The following is a 17,465-nucleotide window of genomic DNA, read 5'->3' as shown; positions in this document are numbered from 1 at the left end:
CCATCAGGAACACTGACATGCCATCACAGGTAGGGGAATGATTACACTTAGGGCCTATGTTCAGGAACCAGGTGATTAACTTTCTTTTCAATTGATCTTCATTTTGGTTTTCCTACAAACATAATTATAATTCAGTATTCTGGAAGGCAAGTGGTGATCAACAATAGCAGATTACAAGCTTTTGGATATAAAGCTCTGTCTTGCTTCTCTCTCATCTCTACTCTCATCTCTGTATCTCAGCCAGTGCCTGTCCATGGTGGGTGCACAATGTCTGCAGACAGTTGCCGTAAAAGAAAGTTGCTGTGGTGTGAATGTGTGTATCACCCAAAATTAAGATGCTGAAATCTTAACTCCAAAGATAGATGATGATATTAGGAGGAGGAATCTGTGGGAGGTGCTAGGGTCATGAGGGTGGGGTCCTCATGAATGGGATTAATGCTTTCAGCCCAGAGAGATTTCTAACCCCTTCTACGATGTAGGGACACAGGGAGAAGTCACTGGCCATGAACCAGGAAATGGGTCCTCCAGCAGAATGTGAGCATGCTGGTGTCTTAATCTTGGACTTCCTGGCCTCTAGAACTGTGAGAAAAAAATTTCTGTTGTTTTTAATCTACCTAGTTTTGGCATTTTGTTATAGCACCCCTGATAGACTAAGACAAAAGCCTTAGCTACAAGCATATTTCTCTCTCTGGAACAGTGTTTCCCTACTCACAATTACACATTAGAATTACCTCAGGAGAATTTTAAAAATCTGATACCCAGGGCTCCATTCAAGACCAATTCAAATAGAAATCCGAGGTAACAATGAAGGCCAAACACCAACATTTAAAAAAATAGGTATTCCTTGGATGATTCTTATTTTGCAGCAAGGGTTAAGAACAACTTCTCTGTAGAAACAGACCTACAAACATTTATAAATATTTATGGCTGTGGACATTTTAAAAGTTCCACCTGTGGTTATTCTAACAAATTCACTTTCGTCACTCAATCAGTAAAGGCTCAGAGATAGTGGGGTGCAATTGGAAATCAGGGGTGGTGACCAAATGCTCTAAAATTAGCACTGTAGCCAACAGGCAAGCTGATTCTGCAATGTTGGCTCATCTTCAATTAACTCTATAAAGAAATATAATGATTTCATTTTTTTGAGTGGAGTTCTTTAGAGCAGACCCTCTTACTGGTTCACAAACCGCTTACCTGAGTCATCTACTGATTCTTACTTGCAAACTTCCTAACCATCCCCCCCCCCACGCATATACTTCTTAGTATAATTTTTTTAAAGCTAACTATAAGATTGCAACAAAGCATTCAACAAAATATTTTGCTTATGATATCTACATGGTTCTTTCAAAAAATTAAAGCCTAACCACGTGATCAACAGAAGACTCCATGGATCATTGAGAAGACCTCAGGTGTCCACAGGTGTTCTGTGAACTGTACTTTCAGAGGACTATTTGCGCCTCAGATTCTTCCAGTGTCAAATGATCAATGGGACCATCTGACTAATGTTCTGTGATTCTATGATTCACTTTTCCAGAGGCCTCAGAGAAGATGGAGATTCCCTTTATTTATCTAGTAAATTAAACTCTTCAGATTCTTAAGGTGGTTCTGTTTGGTTTCTTTCACTACCTCTCTTCCCATTTTCTTAGCAACTGGGTGAACGGTTGTTAAGAAAATGTGTAATGTTCCAAGTAGGGGACTTTTCAGACACAGATTCTGAAACTTTAGTTTTGATGTTGGCCAGGCAAAGTGGTTGGTTTTCTTTGTGGGGTATGGTAGGAGAGAAGCGAAAAAAGGTCTGCTTTTAATACGTCAGAACTAACCACAAAATAATTGGGCCTACAGTCTAATCTAATCATGCTTTTGTTTATTCACCTCATAGAAAAGTCTGTTAAGAATGCAGTTGAACACAATATATAATAATAATAATAATAATAGTATTATAACATACATTGTGAGAAGCTTTTGAAAATAAAATGTCCACCAGAAATAATGCAGTGTTCATAGACATACAAACCCATTAGTCATGCACATTTGTGCCATTTCTTTAACTATTGAGTCACAAATGCTGAACTGAAAGCATGAAATATATTTTACAAACTGAGACTGAAGCCAGTAAGAGGCCTAACAACTGTTATGAGAAGCTTCACATTTGCATAATTTACTACATCAGTTCACATTTTATTATAAAATTCACATTGTTTTATTGTTTTTTTCTGTAATTAATTTGAACATGACATTCCTGCTCGATGGCAGGCAGGAGGCTTTCTTTTCAAAGTCAGTAGTTTAGAAACACTCAGAAGAACCATCTGTGAGCAAATGTAGTGTTGCTTTTTAAACTGAAGCCACAGTTACAATAGAACCCGGTTAGAATCCAACTTGTGTGTACACAGATTTGGACAGAACATAGGTGAAAACTACATCCCATTGCCTCCTACCCCTATCGAACTATACAAAAGTAAAAGCTGCGTATAAACCATTCAGTATCCAATGTGAAAATCCCGTTTCTAAACTGGTTCATAAAGGTGTTGAGCAACTCAGACAGGACAAAGGGCAGACCCTCTGAGTAAAGAGCCCACCGATGATATCACTTGCAAGGGGGCCGGATATTTCTCTTAAGCAATGTTCAGTTTATAGAATACACAATACGAAACATAACAAGAAAATCGCAACTCTTAGGCAGAGTTTTCTACACGAATTTAACACCACCATTGGCAGGCAATGTTAGATATATAAATTAATAACTTACAAAACATTACATTATATACATTAAGTAATAAATACATGGTTATAAACAGAAATGAAGGTGTTAGCACAGAAGGCATTGCAAGAGAAAGATGGCAGCATTAAACTGAAAATGGCATAATTGGGTGTGAGAGTGAAGAGAGGAGGGGGAGAATAGCATGGGGGCTGTGAAGCTCCCAGTGGCGTAGGAGTTCCGGACACCACAGGGCACACTGCCTTATTACGCTGGTTTTACACAGACGGTTACTGTGGACAACACGACTACTCCTTTCCTACCCCTTAGTTTATTTAATTTTATTCTGTTGACAGAAAAAAAGTGAAATTCTTGAGGAGAAAAAGTACTGTTCAAGGCAGGCAAAGAGAGATAGGTTGTAAGGGCAACTGTGGAGTCGGATGGGACAACAGGGGAAGGAAGTAGAATGTGGTTAGAAGCGTATCCTTTCAATTTGCAAAAGTAACTGTAGTAAAGTGAAAGATATTGCCCAAGAAAGAAGGAAGACCATTTTCTTTCCTTTTTTTTTTTTCTTCAGAAAGATTCAAAAAATTTTGTGTCAACTTTGAATGCTTATCTGTGTAGAAGTTGATACTAAACTCTAGGTATTCAACAGGCTTTTTAAAGACGTGAAAATGTTTTACAAAAAAGGCACACAGGTCGGCAGACATAGGGACAGGTGAGCAGATTTATAAATGAAGTTATCAGTCAGTTCAGTCACTAGAGGGGACAGATTCCCAAAACTTAGTGCAGAAAAATCTCTCAGTTTTGTGTCTTCTATTTTCAGGCCATTTAGTCGTGATCCGAACTTGGCCTCTAGTACCACATGAAGCTTCAGCTCTCCACCAAGCTTGCAAGCAAGGCAAGTCAACCGTGGAATTTCCTGAGCCGCTATTTGCTTCACGGTCTTGCACTCTGGCTCCATACTCAAGTAACTTGAAAAGCCACATGGCCCTTGTCCTGTGCAGGCCCCGGCCCCCATGGTGGGCTGGCCCTACCATACAGCTGGCATGCTCGTCAAGGTGGAATGTACATCTCCACACAGAGAGGGAGATTATGTGTCGACCGGGGACTTGTCTTCTGTCGCAATGTCCACATCAGTCTCTCCCAGTGAATCCCTATTTTCTGGGTCGATCACGCAAAGTGTCTTTGTGCTGCTGAAGTAGTTGTGGCCCTCTCCCTCTCTTTCAGGTCCTTCAGAATCCTCCTCTTCAAGGGTCAGTTCAAACTGAAACTTCTCCATCAGCCCCTGGCAGTCTCTGTTCTGCTCATCCAGCGGTGGGGAGGGACTCTGGGGTATCATGCTCTGATACCAGTTCCTGTTATCTTCTAATGTGTCCAGAATGTCCTGAGCATCAGGCTGTACCAGATCTGCCCATGTCTCCCACAGCGGATGGACAATGTAGTCAATGAAACCAACCTGGAGGAAAATAAGGTCACATATCTGTTATTGTGATGGGCCCTTAAAAACCAAACACGTCATGCTGGTTTTCATGCAAAGAAAAAGCAACAACCCAAGAGAGATTGTTAATTATGGATCCCATTATTTGAGCAACTACTGTATAGTACATCCTCCACTGGATGCAATATATAAATCACTACTCTTAGTCCTGCAAAGTATTGTTACCCACTATCTACAAAGGAGGAAACTACGACTCATTGAGATTAAATATCTTGCTGGAGGTCACAGAGCCAGTAAATGGTGGAGCTGGGCCTCAGTCCCAGCTTTGTCTGATTCCAAAGCTTGTGTTCGTCTCACGTCTCAGTGCAACTGACGACTTTTCCTTTTACGTGTGCCAGATAAGAAGTCTGGATGTAACCCCGGCCGGGAATGACTGTCATTACTTGGCTTCTGTGAGTCATTCTCTGAAGAAGGAAGCCCCAGGTCTAAGGAGTTCTGACTCAACATTCCTTCCCTGATAACTTGAAAATATGCTGCAGTTCCAAAATGAAGAGGGGCCAGCCTCCGACTACTCTGAAATGTCTCAAGTCCTGTGGAATGCTTTCGGTTTGCAGATGAGTTTGGTAAAACATCTGAAAATACTTCAAGCCTCTAAACAAATATCCCCTCTATGGACACGTCTGCAATTGTTTTAGATCCATAGGGCACATAGTCATTTCCATCAAGAGAAAGAAGGGAAAATAAAAACAATTAAGCAGTTCCTGTGCGAGTGTTCCTGTGAATAAATATGAGGCTTATGGCTCTGTTATGGTTTACACAGGCACTATGCATCCTGTATGAGCTGGCTCTGTGGCCGCATGCTGACCTCTGCATTGTGGGACAAACAGGAAACACTGGGGGTGGGGGCAGGTTGAGAGAAAGAATAGGCACCAGTTGAATGAGAGAATGGAATTCCCCTGGCAGGGTCTAGGGAGCTGGGGAGATGTTAGTTTGGTATTCAGGGGGAGATGAGTGAGGGCAATTTATATGTATCCATGGGAGATTATATAGCTACATTTCTACACTACTGGAAACGTCTCTTCATTAATATTCTAGTTTTTGGCCAGTCATTTAATACATCGAAATCGTACCATATTAAAGAATCTTAGTCATATGTGAATTCGTTTACATCTTATCTGTCTATCATCTCTCTTCTCGCTGGTGCTTCCCTAGCCGGAATAGAATTTACGCTAAGGACAGGGCAGCTCTGACCTGCATTAGTTATAAGAACTAGATTGTATATGATTCAGATATTTCTTTTGCTTCCACCCACTCCTTTTCCCTCCCTTTTTCTTCTTTGTGTGTGTGTCTAATGGACTTTAGAGGCTTTTTTCAAGGTGTTTTCCAGGGACCTAAAAAGACAAGCTCAAGGCACTGGAGAAAATTGAATCAGGTGACTACAATGCAGTCATTTTCTTTATTCATTTGTTTTGCTTCTGCTAAATGCTCAGCATTTTTTGAAAGTTGGCCTCTAGTTGCTTATTTCCTAGGTCCTGGAATAAGAGAGCTCTACAAATCCTAACAGCACCTAGTCAAGGGCTTTATCGCCAGACTCAGACAGAGAGGAAAACACCAGCTAGAATCACAATGTCATGGCCACAGGGAGACCTGTCCACAGTGATGGAGAGTGAAGAGCTTTAGGTTGGGGGTGGCCAAGTCACTAAAAAGCTGGTAAAAGGAACCAAGAGGACAGCTTCTTCACCTGACACACTGAGGAAATACAAGCTACCTCACAAAGCTGTGTGGAGGTTCAAATAGGATAATATATGGGAAAATGTGTGGAAAACAGCATAGACACTAGATAAATATATATTTAAAAAATCATTGTTAATGAAAGGGCATTCTAATTAATTAATTAATTAATTAATAGCTTGTTCTAATTAAGGCTTTAGGATATTTGAATTGGTCCTAAATTAATGTTATGCATTTTTATAGCATATCAGACTTTTAGAACACATTTGCAGATTTTAAACTCATTCGATTGAGTTTCTTTAAGAAGCAACCAAATAACTGCAAAAGAACTCTACATTGATAAACAAGCATTTGTAAATTTTGGGGTCGCAGACAGCAGGGAGAGGATAGACACTAACAAAAAAAACTCTAAATGCTTTTGTGAGAAAGACCTTGGACAGCTTATAGACTCATTCTCTCAATCATGACCACCTGGCTCAGGCCATTTTTTGTCCTAAAAAAAACCTCAAAAAACAAAAAAACAAAAAACAAAAGCTTTCAGCAGGTCCTGAAGCCTTTGTAGGAATAGTGACACTTTCTAGTGCTACATACTTTGCAACTAGAGACCTCTGGAGCATTTCCGCATCCCTTTGCCTCCAGTGTATTTGTCCTCAGCACACAGGACTTTGTAGCTTTTGACATAACTGGAAGATGTCAGCGTGTTCTCAGAGGTGTAGAGGCAACCTCAGAAGGGAACACAGGACAGAGCTTGAACTATGAGGTAGAAGAAATATGTAGGAATAAGATTCACTACCTCTGGTTATGGTGGCAGTATGCTTGACTATGGAGAGACAGCAAAAGTAGGCTGCAGGAAACAAGAATAAAGCTCCTGGATAAAAAGAGAGCTAGGAGGAATCTAAGTGGGTGAGATGAAGCAGCAGCCTTCAGTTCAATCAGCTGGATTTGCTAAGGTAATTGACAACTATCCAAACTGTCTGAGAATACACAGTCCAAAGTTTGATGGGTTCTGATGACTGCTTTACCTCAACCTTGTGAAACTGACTGTAATGGAGAAGGCAATGAATGAGTCATGAGTATAATGGAACTAAATGGGTAGTTGGTTCCTTACAATTTTATATAAAAGAAAGGAACTAGACAGAATCCTCCAGTTCTACAATCAGCAGAGCTCACAAAAACTTTGAAAACCTTATATTAGATACCTGGGATTTTTCCACAGAGGCTGTGTGCTTATCGCACATTGGGCTAATTTCCATTCCCCTTTCCCGCTCCTTGTCTCCCTGCTGGAAAAATTCCTCCATGATGCGGTCTGTCCACTGCCGATACAATTCCAAGGACTTGGTGGGGTTGCTCAGGTCTGCACAGTGCACCATGTTGCGAAGGACCTGAAATCAAGTTTTGGAAATCCCATAAAACTAGGTGTAAATACTACCAGAACATCTCACCCCTCTTGTACTAGTACACTTGGTACCAAACCCAAGAACATTTTTAGTTGCATTATAATTATAGTGTGTGCATCAAAAAAGCAGAATTACAATGGTGCTGGCCAGAGTTGGTTATTGACCATTAGAGGAGTCCCAAAAGGGAAAATGTGTGTCTTCTTAGATTGATGGCCATTGAATTTAAAAACTGGAAAGGACATTAGAGGTCAGATACTGCCATCATTTTCCTTTCCTCAGTTTGGAAAAAATGCAAAGAACTACTCAAAGTAGATATCTTCATATTTTCCACTTGTGGGAAGAGGAGACCAGCTGATGGCAATTTGTATAACCAAAACAGACCTAACAAACTTCATGTCAATGAGATTTATATCCAAACACGAGCTTTTGAAAACAGCAGTCACGTACGCCTTATTGCAAATAGATTTTACCATTTATTTTTAGAACTAAGCAATGCAATAAACAGGGTTATGTTTTTCCTCATAAATTAGAGAATAAACTGCAATGTTTTTCTTAGGTATTTCTTAGCTTGCTTTGTTTATTCTTAAAATAAACCCAAAGCTGTAGTAATAACCTAGAACATGCAACTGAAGTTTGTTTTCATTTTTAAATTGTTGTTTGGTTTGGCTTTGTGTTAAATCAAAGGCTTTTATTACATACCTGTATGCGATCAGTATAGTTGTCCAGCAGGAGAACACCTGAACTTGTAACTTTCTTTGTTTCTACCATTGTCTTCAGGTCTGCCAGCAGGCTCATATGTTTGGACATATCGGTTGCCAACACCTTGAATAAAAAGAAAATGAAAACTTTCAATAAGCTCAGTTTATCAGAGAGAATGGAATTTCTCCTCCTGCAAAGGTAAAAATAAATGTGGAACGTAGAGAGGCTGAAGTCTTACCATGTCGATAACCATTTTCCTGAGTGTCTGACGCTGTTTCTTGCTGAGATTCTGGAAGATGTCACAGTGTTCTTCTTGCAGCAGTTTGAACCCCACGGCCAGATGATGGTTTTCCAACACAGATTCATCATTATACATCAAAGCAAGTTCTGAATCTAATAAACAAGAAAAAACGATGACTTAATAAAAAAGGGTACAGTTGAAACACTCATATTATCTTAATGTGAAATCAGATCTAGTTCTCTTTAAGTGGCTTCAGGAACCAAGATCCACGTCATTTCTTCTCGGAGAAACAGTCTCCCTCTACGGAAGGATGTAGTCAGTTTCTAAGCAAAAAAAAAAAATGTGTCTAGTAGATACTAGTGCATAAGCTTTCTCTGATTAAAATTGATGGTATTTTAAAACCTTTTTTTCCTTTTTCGCTTCATAAAGAATTCGACATTAGGTAAGAGCATTCCCAAGCAGCTAAATCCTACTTTTATCTCAGATTGTAATTTCCTTTATGTCGTCATATATTTTGTGCTTTGGAAAAGAATAAACTAAAACTTTATCAAATGTTTTAATATTTTCAAACTATATTCACTTTTCAATATGCTTCCCAGCTCTGTCAATTGTGAGTTTGGGATTTTCAAAGAAGATAATGTAAAATTTCATTTTATCCAAATAATGTAGTTTTTTTGAGCTTTCTATAAATATGGTAACAAAATAGTAATGCTTTTTAGATCAATCTTGATGTCAAATTTTCTATCTTCTGGCTTTGTACACTAAAAATTGCAATATCTGAATGTGTAAGTTACAGCTTCCAGCCTGCCTTTCACACAGAAAAATCAGTCATCTTTCATTAGGCAGAACCATGGTCTGCAATTGAGAACATAGTCATCAAACTCATGAGACCACATTTTCTCTTAATCAAAAGTAATAGCCATATAATGGTAATATGTCACTAATTGCAGGTGCTGTTATTCATAACCATGGCTTTAGGGGTGAGCTTTGAGTTATATCCTCAGAAAAGGTGGTGGGATATATGAAGTCATTTCAGTACTTTTGCCGTGCTCACTCTGTGACCAAGGATGCAGACCTACAAACTGGCTTTGTGTATGGTAGTGTCATAGGTGGCTATAACAGAAAGACCATTTTTCCATGTGAAGCTAACTGGCCTACACATGGATTGATTCATGATACCAGCTGATAGAGTAGTTGTCCAAAGTTTGTTCTTTCAATAGAAGAACAAGGTTAAAAAACAAAACAAAACAAAGTACCCCACACTTAGATCACTCAGATATTCTGGTGATAAAGTATGACAAGTACCTCAAACATTTCTATAAACCCAATAGCACCCGATGTTAATCATGACATCAGAAAACCAATATTCTCACAAAAAAAAAGTCCTTAGATTTTCAGCATATAGACACAGTGCATTAACTGAAAGAATTCATGGATTTTCATGAGCATGGATACGAGACAGTTTGAGCATACAAAAGTTTGAATATGGCTTGGGATCCTAAGGCTGGACTTGCCCTGAAGTTTGCTGAAGTTATCTTCCTGCTACAGACCAATCAATCCATAATCAAACCTCTGCAGTATATGAGACTTTTAATGACTCTTCCTCTTGAATTGTGGAAACCTATTTCAGTGCTTTCTTTGGAGTCTTATTTCTGTTTCAGGGTTCCCATACTCAAACCTAACATTTGAGCCTTCTTCCTCAATAGAGAGGGACACTAGTGGGTGACCATGATCTGTGTGAGAGCCCTGCATAATACTGAAAATTATTATCACATTATTCCAAGCCTTCCCTTGTGCTTAATGGATAATTCCACATCTGTTGCTCTTTCCTCACATATCGTATTTTCCAAACATTGAGTACTTTTTATGGCTCCCCTCTGACCCTTCGCAAGTTCTCCATGCAGCTCAAAAATTCTGTTGCCAGACTGGACACAGTATCCAGGAAAGCTCTGAGCAGTTTGAGTGGAATGGAAGGATTATCTCATCTTTACTCTTATTATTATCCATAACAAAAACATTAGAAGGAAAAAAGTTAAGCAATGAATCATACAATTATCTCAAATGACTGTCCCAGTGGTGAACTCACTTGTGTTGATGAGAAACTGGTTGGAGACTCCAGGATGATCAACGTCATGGATAGCAGCTGCAAAAATGGCGGCCAGGATTTCCAAATCTGTGAAGACGGCCTGCAGAGCAAAATGAGCACATTTCACTCCATGTCCCATTTGCCTATCCTGCTTATTCAAGTTCATATCCAAGTATCCCATTTCATTCTTGTTGGGAGAAGGACGGTTTATTAATTTTTATAATGTCTCAGTATACTAATTCAATTAAATGTAGATTCTATCAATCATTGTAAGGTCTCATGTGAAAGGGATGACGCCCTCATCAAGCCTACAGGCTGAGGCGCAGGAAAGCATTAGTACAATGCACATGGTGAGTGATCAGCTGCTGCCTAATGTTTGCTTCTGGATAAGTGGTATGGCAGAAAGGTGCTTATATAACACAAGCATATACAGGTCAAAGAAACAAGTGAGATGGGCTCTGCTCTGAGATATAACAATCTTCATATGTTTTCTGGCTGAATAACTTAGAGAACAAAGGCCAAATTACAGACTCATAACACTGGTAATAAATTATTTCCCAAAGCTAAATCTGTAGTGTGGTCAGAAGGTTTCATATACTCATTTTCCATTCATTCAGGACCTATCCACTAAATATTTACTATGGGCAAGATTTGAAAACATTTCTAAGTCTCCACTGCTCACACTGGTACACAATAATTTAAATCTAGTATTTATGTAGGTATATATTCTTTCTGGCTAAAATGTCTTTCTTTGGTTGAAATGTCTTTTCTTGATCTCTGTGATTACTTCAATCTGCTGATCCTTCAAATGCCAGTTCAGTGTCCATTTCTCTCATGAAAACCAATCTAACTACTCAAGGACACACTGAACTCTCCTTTCTCTAAACATCTGTGGTACTTGTGGTCAATTTCTGGCCATGTAGTAGGTATACTATCAATAGTGGATAGTTGATAAACAGTGTTGGCTCACTCTGTGATGCTAGTACAGAACATAAAAACAAAAGTTTCTTTCATTTGTGGAAATAGAACAGCTTTAGCTCCATCTCACTTTCCCAAGTCTCCTCTGATTTCGTTTATTAGGAAATATGAGATACAAGCAATAGAGCTGTGGTTAGTTCAGTCTTGCTTTATCTTCCAAACTAAACCTGCAAAGTTAGGGCCGGATAAAGGTTAGCCAGTCTCTTCCAGCAGTGAACCTGCTCATTTTAGAAGCACCTGACCACCACTGCCATATGTCAAGGAAGAACATGGTTTGCTAGGCACATTGTCGCTAATATCGGTATATAAAACATTGATCTGTTGGGGAAAGAGTCACAACCACCTTTTAGCAAGCTGTCTAGCCTAATTTCTCAGTTCTAGATTTAGATTTTCAGTTACTTTTACTTCAGCCCATAGAATCAATTTAATGAATCCTTAGGAAAATAGGCCTATAGAGGCTTATTCTTAACAGAAACTATATAGAACATTTTATATTATGTTTCTGTGCTATCCCTCGCAGTGCCTAGAATGGTGTGGGCAGTTCATATCAGTACCTGCATACTGAGAAAATATACTATATACCAGATATTGAATTAGACATGTATTAGATGCAAGAGACACAATAAAAAATGAGGTGTCCTGTTAATTGCTCGATAATTAAACAATTTTTCAATTGTAAGAAATATAAAGGGAAGGTTACTCTGAAATTAGGAAACAAAGTAAGTAGAAATGCCATCCATTTTTATTAGTAACCCAACTGATAGATGCTATACATAATCAAGAACCAGTTCAAATATATGCAATCATCTAATTACACTATTTCTGCAAATATATTACATGTTGCATGGTACTTTTTAAAGAGGATGGGGAGGTATGCACAACAGATCTTAACTACTCACATCTAATGCTGGAGTTGAAAGAAGAACATGGGTTGACTGGGCCACATCAGCAGCATGTAGGCTGTTATGATATGCCACATCGGAATGGTAATGGTCTTCTAAAGTCATCATGTAGGTTACAAATGTATCAGATGAGATTTTGAATGTCTTTAGAAGGTCTCTTTCCTATGTAGTAAAGTGGATTAGAGAGTAAATAAGTAGATGCCCCCAAATGAAGAAACGCCAATTAGAAAAATAAACTGGAATGGAAAAAAAAAAATCATAAAGAGCTATCCAGTTGAATAACCAACCAACATTGTCTCCTGTTTACTCACCTGGAATATGGCATACATGATGCAAGTTAGAGGCCTATTGTGTGAATATCCGGCCACGTTGAAGATGTTAAGGCCCCATTTGTTCAGGTCTTCCAGTTCCTGTAATCAAAATTAGAGAAATTTAGGAATAAAACAGTTTTGTTAGCATGCCTCCTTATTTTTATTTATTTTTTGGATAATGGCTAAATCTTTCGTGTGTCTACTTACAGTGTTCAAGTTGCGAGAAAAAGTTAAAATGGAATGGCCTAGGACATTGGGGTCCTCATTCTAGGTACAAGTTTCTGTATATTTCATTTATAAATTTAGTTGCTGACCTATATTTGCCATATGTCAGTCCTCAACCAATGTTGTGTTCAGTGGTAGCTGCAAGTGATTAGAGGTCACTCTAGCCACATTCCCTGTTTCTTCTTTTTACTGCTCACTGGCCTATTATAAAATCATCTCAGGGATACTCCTCTGCCCTTTGGCTATTATCACTAAGGGCCAGGTCAGTAACACCTACTAGAATGTGCATAAATTAACCCTAATTTAATATAAAAAGTTATAAAGAATGCCAATCACCCATTATATCCTAGATAAACCTGGAAGAAGCATCATTCAGTCCTGGGTTGTAGGATTATTCTAAGATTATCTGATTAAAGGAGCAATTTAGTCCATTCTTAATGATTATCTAGTATAAGGCATCTATGATCTCCCTGGAGGATTGTCTCATTGTGTAATCAATCTTACTCTAATAATATCTTTCAGAAGGCCTTAGTGAATGTCCTCCTGTTCATAGTAAGCTCATTTCATTCTCACAAGGCTGAGAGAACCTCAGCAGTCGCTATACGCAGCCTCCTAGAGGATGTGTGCTCTTTCTGTGCCTTCTTCCACTACTGCGATTTGGGCTCAAGAATCAGTACAGCTAATTTCTCTCATTTCTTCTCCAACTCTGCCTATCAGTATAGATTTTCCCATTGGTCCTTGGCATACAGTCCCCAAAATGTCCTCTGGGATAATTTAATAGTGCCTACTGGCCTCCCCTTGGATTCTCCCAGTGTATCTTCAGTTGGATTCTTATTCATGAGGAAGTATTCATTTACAAATAAAATTTAGAATTTTTAATGGTCCTTTGATATAAAAAAGGGTCTTTAATTAGATGCCCAGCAATAGATGAAGAGGCCACACTAGCCTCCTTATAATATTTAATAATAAAGCAAAAGCGAATCATTACTATTTTCTAGCAGGTAGTTTTGGGCCTCTGCCTCCTGTGAAGTTGAGAGCTACAAGTACTCACATATACCCAGCTCATACACACCTTAGCCAGATGATCTTCATTTTCTGTGTCGACTCCAAAGCGTGAGATGCTTGTATTGTTTAAGCTTGAACTATGCATCAGTTTCTTCACTCCGCTTATCTGTGTCATGAGCTGTTGTTTTTTCTTTTTCTCTCTGTCTTTCTGAGTGGGAGATGGAATCTCCACATCATTCTGCTTGTCTGCAACAAAGGGATATGTTTTTCAGACCATGTGTGCTAATGAGAACCCACTGCAATGTGCGAAACAACTTCTAACAATCTTCAATGGGTTTTGCATATTACAAAGAACTGTCATGCATTATTTAACTTGATCTCCTGAACAATCCTGTTAGATAAATGGGGGAAATATGAGAAAATTTGCCCCATTTCATTGCTAAGCAAACTGACGCCCAGAGGAGGTAAACAAGTTGTTCAAGAAATAGCAGAGGAGGACTCAATCACAGATCCTCTGTTTGCAGTCTAATTTAGGAGAATTACACTTATACATTTTTAAGGTGGGGCATCAATATTCATATGTAGATTTATTAAGTGAATAACTTATATGTTTGTGTAATAGAAAAGGTTTGTGCAGCCAAGACCAGGTTAATAAAAACAGGCTTGATGTTCTGCTCATTTTACTCTATTTGTATTAACTTTTTAATTTAAAAAATCCACATAACTACAGGTGGATATAACTTATAATTTCAATTTAGATGAACAGTATGTATGATAGAGAAATAAATGGTTTATAATCTTCAAATAATTATTTTAAAGTCTTGGCTTATTGCCATTTGAGGTTTAGAGAAAGACTATAATTTCAGTTTTACTTCATGTCTTGTGTCTATTAATTCTACTAAAATAATTAAATAATAAACAATTCATAACAGGCATTACATCTATCAAAATATTTATGCTTATTAAATATTCTTGCTCATCTCACTTAATCTTTTGAAAAATTCTGCTACGACAAGGTAATAATAGAACTAGAATTAGTGGGGGGAACACAGCGTGTCTAACCACTTGCAGAAGCTCTTTTCTCTATATCATGCTATGAAAAATATCAGCTACCAAATATTCTGTTTCCCTCACAGGAGGATGTATCCTGAGCACTTCTGAAAAATGCCTTAACTCTTTCAGGCCCAGGGATGCCTGGGAGTGCACTGAGGCAATAATTTATTAAACAGCTTAACAGCTACTTCATTGAACAAAATAACATCCTGTGGCTGAAAGAGTTAACGCAGCTTTCAAAAGTTCCTGCATTTATCTCTGTTTATTACAGTGAAAATTAGTACAAGTACAACTTCTCCATTTGAAAATGCCATGTTTCCAGGTGGCATGCTGGGATCTAAACTATTTGCTTTCAACTTTTGCAGATGATGGCATAGTTACATATTCTCTTTAGAGACCTCCGCCTGCTCATGAGGCTCTGGGGACAAGTCATCAAAGCAAAGCAAGCATAGAAAGACAGAAGCAGCCATCATGTACATCTCAACACCTGGCCGTAGGGCTGGAGCAAGGGTATTCTCTCTCCCTAGCATCCCAGTTTCATCTCTAAGTACCTACAAGCTCCTAGACTGAGCAGCCTATAACTTTGCTTAGGGAGGAATTTTAGTGGTCATCTCCATTAGCTTAGGGATTTCCAAACTGGTGCAGCAACAGAGGCACCAGGGACCTTTTGAAAAATACAGATTTAGGAGCCCCACCCAGTCCTACTGAATCAGTACTTTTTAAAAGCTTCCCAAGTGACTCTGATGATCAGAGCCAAGTTTGGGAACCAATAATAATCCCACACTCTCACTTTTCAGATGAAGTCAGCAACTTGCCCAAGCTCAAAGGGCAATTTATTCAACAGATATTTATTTTGCAATTACTTTGTTCCAGACACAGTGATTTAATAGCATAGAACCCCAGTTCTGAAGTTCCTGTAAAAAATCTCTTTCTGGTCTCAAAATCTCTGGCATAAAAACTATATATTATGTTATTTTTGAAATTACTTTTTCCCTGTCACTTCACTACTAATAATTACCACTTTTGCTAAAATAAAAGGTCACAATAGCCCATGCCTTTCCTGACCACTGTTTTTCAATATTCTTCATGTCTGGTTAAAGAGGTTGTTAGATTCTCCTGTGCCACTGCAGATATAAAAACCTCCGGTGGGACTAGCAGCCTTTTCCCTTTGTTTAATTAAAGATCCCCTGCCACAGCGAGTAATTGAGCTGAACCACTACTGTGTCTATGTCTGGAACACTACAATAAAGAAGAAAGCCATTATTCACAGAGAGTGCCAATTTGACATTAATGGGTGTCTCCCTAAGCAGGCATTGGAACAACTGATAGGTTTCCCTATTCTGAGTTTCCTCTGTTAAATGCTTAGCCAGGGTAATGTGGAAATAACCTGAAAGACAGACTCTAAAACTTGCAATGCACATTTAGTGGATTTGTGCTTACAGAAGTCAGAATAGTCAGTGGGAAACAGTGGACCAGGTATAGAACAAACAAATGAACGAAAAAAATGCAAAATATAGTCGCGTCAAAATTCTGTTAAGGGTAGAATTTGAAGTGCTTTTAATCTAGATTACAGTAGTTGGTTGTCCAAAATTCCTAAGTTCTTTTTCTCTGTTTATAAAAATAGTAACCAAATTGTAATATCATATCAAAATACCTTTCTTTATCTATGTTCCCCCCTTACAGGTCTTGCTTTATTTCCTCTTATATGCCAGCAACCTGGAGCTCATTTTCATACAATAGCAACAGTAAGTGCCTGCAGTGGTAAATGGTCTCTTCCCTGCCTTTCAGTTTATGCATCTGGACATCATTCTTTTGGTGAAAACAACACAAGTTTTACAGACCCCTAGAGTAAGGGACTCCCTCCCCTCTGATGACACATTTTAACATTCGCTGACTCTTATTGAGATCCTGCTCTTCACATTTAACTGAAATTGCTAAGGTCTCCTCATTTTGCACTGAGATAGTCGCTGTGCTGTAGTAAGAGCCTTTTACATTACTGGAAACTGTTAATAAACATTTTATTTTTAGGTCCAACAATCCTGCTTCTGAAATTTTTCTCCGAAAGAATATGATTATTACTTAAATACACTTAAATGTAATTGTCTTCTATATGTTCTGAGTCCCTAATAGCCTTCTTTCCTAGTTAAACTGTGAGAGGGTATTTAGTTCTAGGAGTCAAGAGAACGAAGTCTTAATTCTGACTCAGGAACATATTAGTCAAGTCATCTCATATGAGTTACTTCACCTTTTAGGCCTCAGTTTTCATTCCTGTAAAAGGAGGGAATTGGACTATGAGGCAATTTAGGTCCGTAGCAGATCTGAGAGTTTATGAGAAAGGCTTCATTCATGGTCCTCCAGGAATACTCACCAAGCTCACAACATAGGACTCAGTTCCATGCCCTGCATTTACAGTTTGAAAACAAGCTTTGTTTGTTTGTGTGTTTGTTTGTTTAAGATTGTCAAATTACAGATCTGCAGTCTATTACAAAGAGCTTAAAAAATAGAGTTGGCAGAACTCGGGGATGTCGTCTATTTCAGAGCTCCCATTTTACAGATGAGGCAACTGGTACAGCTTTTGTCTACACAATAGATTTTTTTCCCCTATAGTTTCTCAAGAATATTTAAAATTTTAATTTGTCTGTCTAGTCTATTTTCAGGTCTACCTTCTGCATGCCACACTCACATACACTCACACACATCA

At 38.5% G+C, this 17,465-nt stretch overlaps 1 protein-coding gene across 3 annotated transcripts in view; it reads right to left on the bottom strand.

The window, feature by feature from the left end:
• Positions 1–1,842: 1,842 nt before the first annotated feature.
• The window catches only part of PDE4B (phosphodiesterase 4B), a 467,156-nt gene continuing 451,533 nt past the window's right edge, over positions 1,843–17,465 (bottom strand). For all 3 annotated transcript variants that reach the window (XM_036234930.1, XM_036234933.1, XM_016120869.2), the window contains 8 exons: positions 13,779–13,957; positions 12,482–12,580; positions 12,168–12,332; positions 10,291–10,390; positions 8,202–8,356; positions 7,964–8,086; positions 7,067–7,249; positions 1,843–4,154 (listed from right to left, as the gene is read on the bottom strand). In XM_036234930.1, coding sequence (XP_036090823.1) covers positions 3,789–4,154; positions 7,067–7,249; positions 7,964–8,086; positions 8,202–8,356; positions 10,291–10,390; positions 12,168–12,332; positions 12,482–12,580; positions 13,779–13,957 — 1,370 coding nt within the window. In that variant the 3' untranslated portion in view covers positions 1,843–3,788. The remainder of the gene's footprint in view (positions 4,155–7,066; positions 7,250–7,963; positions 8,087–8,201; positions 8,357–10,290; positions 10,391–12,167; positions 12,333–12,481; positions 12,581–13,778; positions 13,958–17,465) is intronic.

Source organism: Rousettus aegyptiacus, unplaced genomic scaffold (genome assembly GCF_014176215.1).
Source record: "Rousettus aegyptiacus isolate mRouAeg1 unplaced genomic scaffold, mRouAeg1.p scaffold_m13_p_1, whole genome shotgun sequence".
NCBI classification, from domain to species: Eukaryota; Metazoa; Chordata; class Mammalia; order Chiroptera; family Pteropodidae; genus Rousettus; species Rousettus aegyptiacus.
Note: the sequence above shows the minus strand (reverse complement) of the source record. Positions and strands in the feature narration are given on the sequence as shown.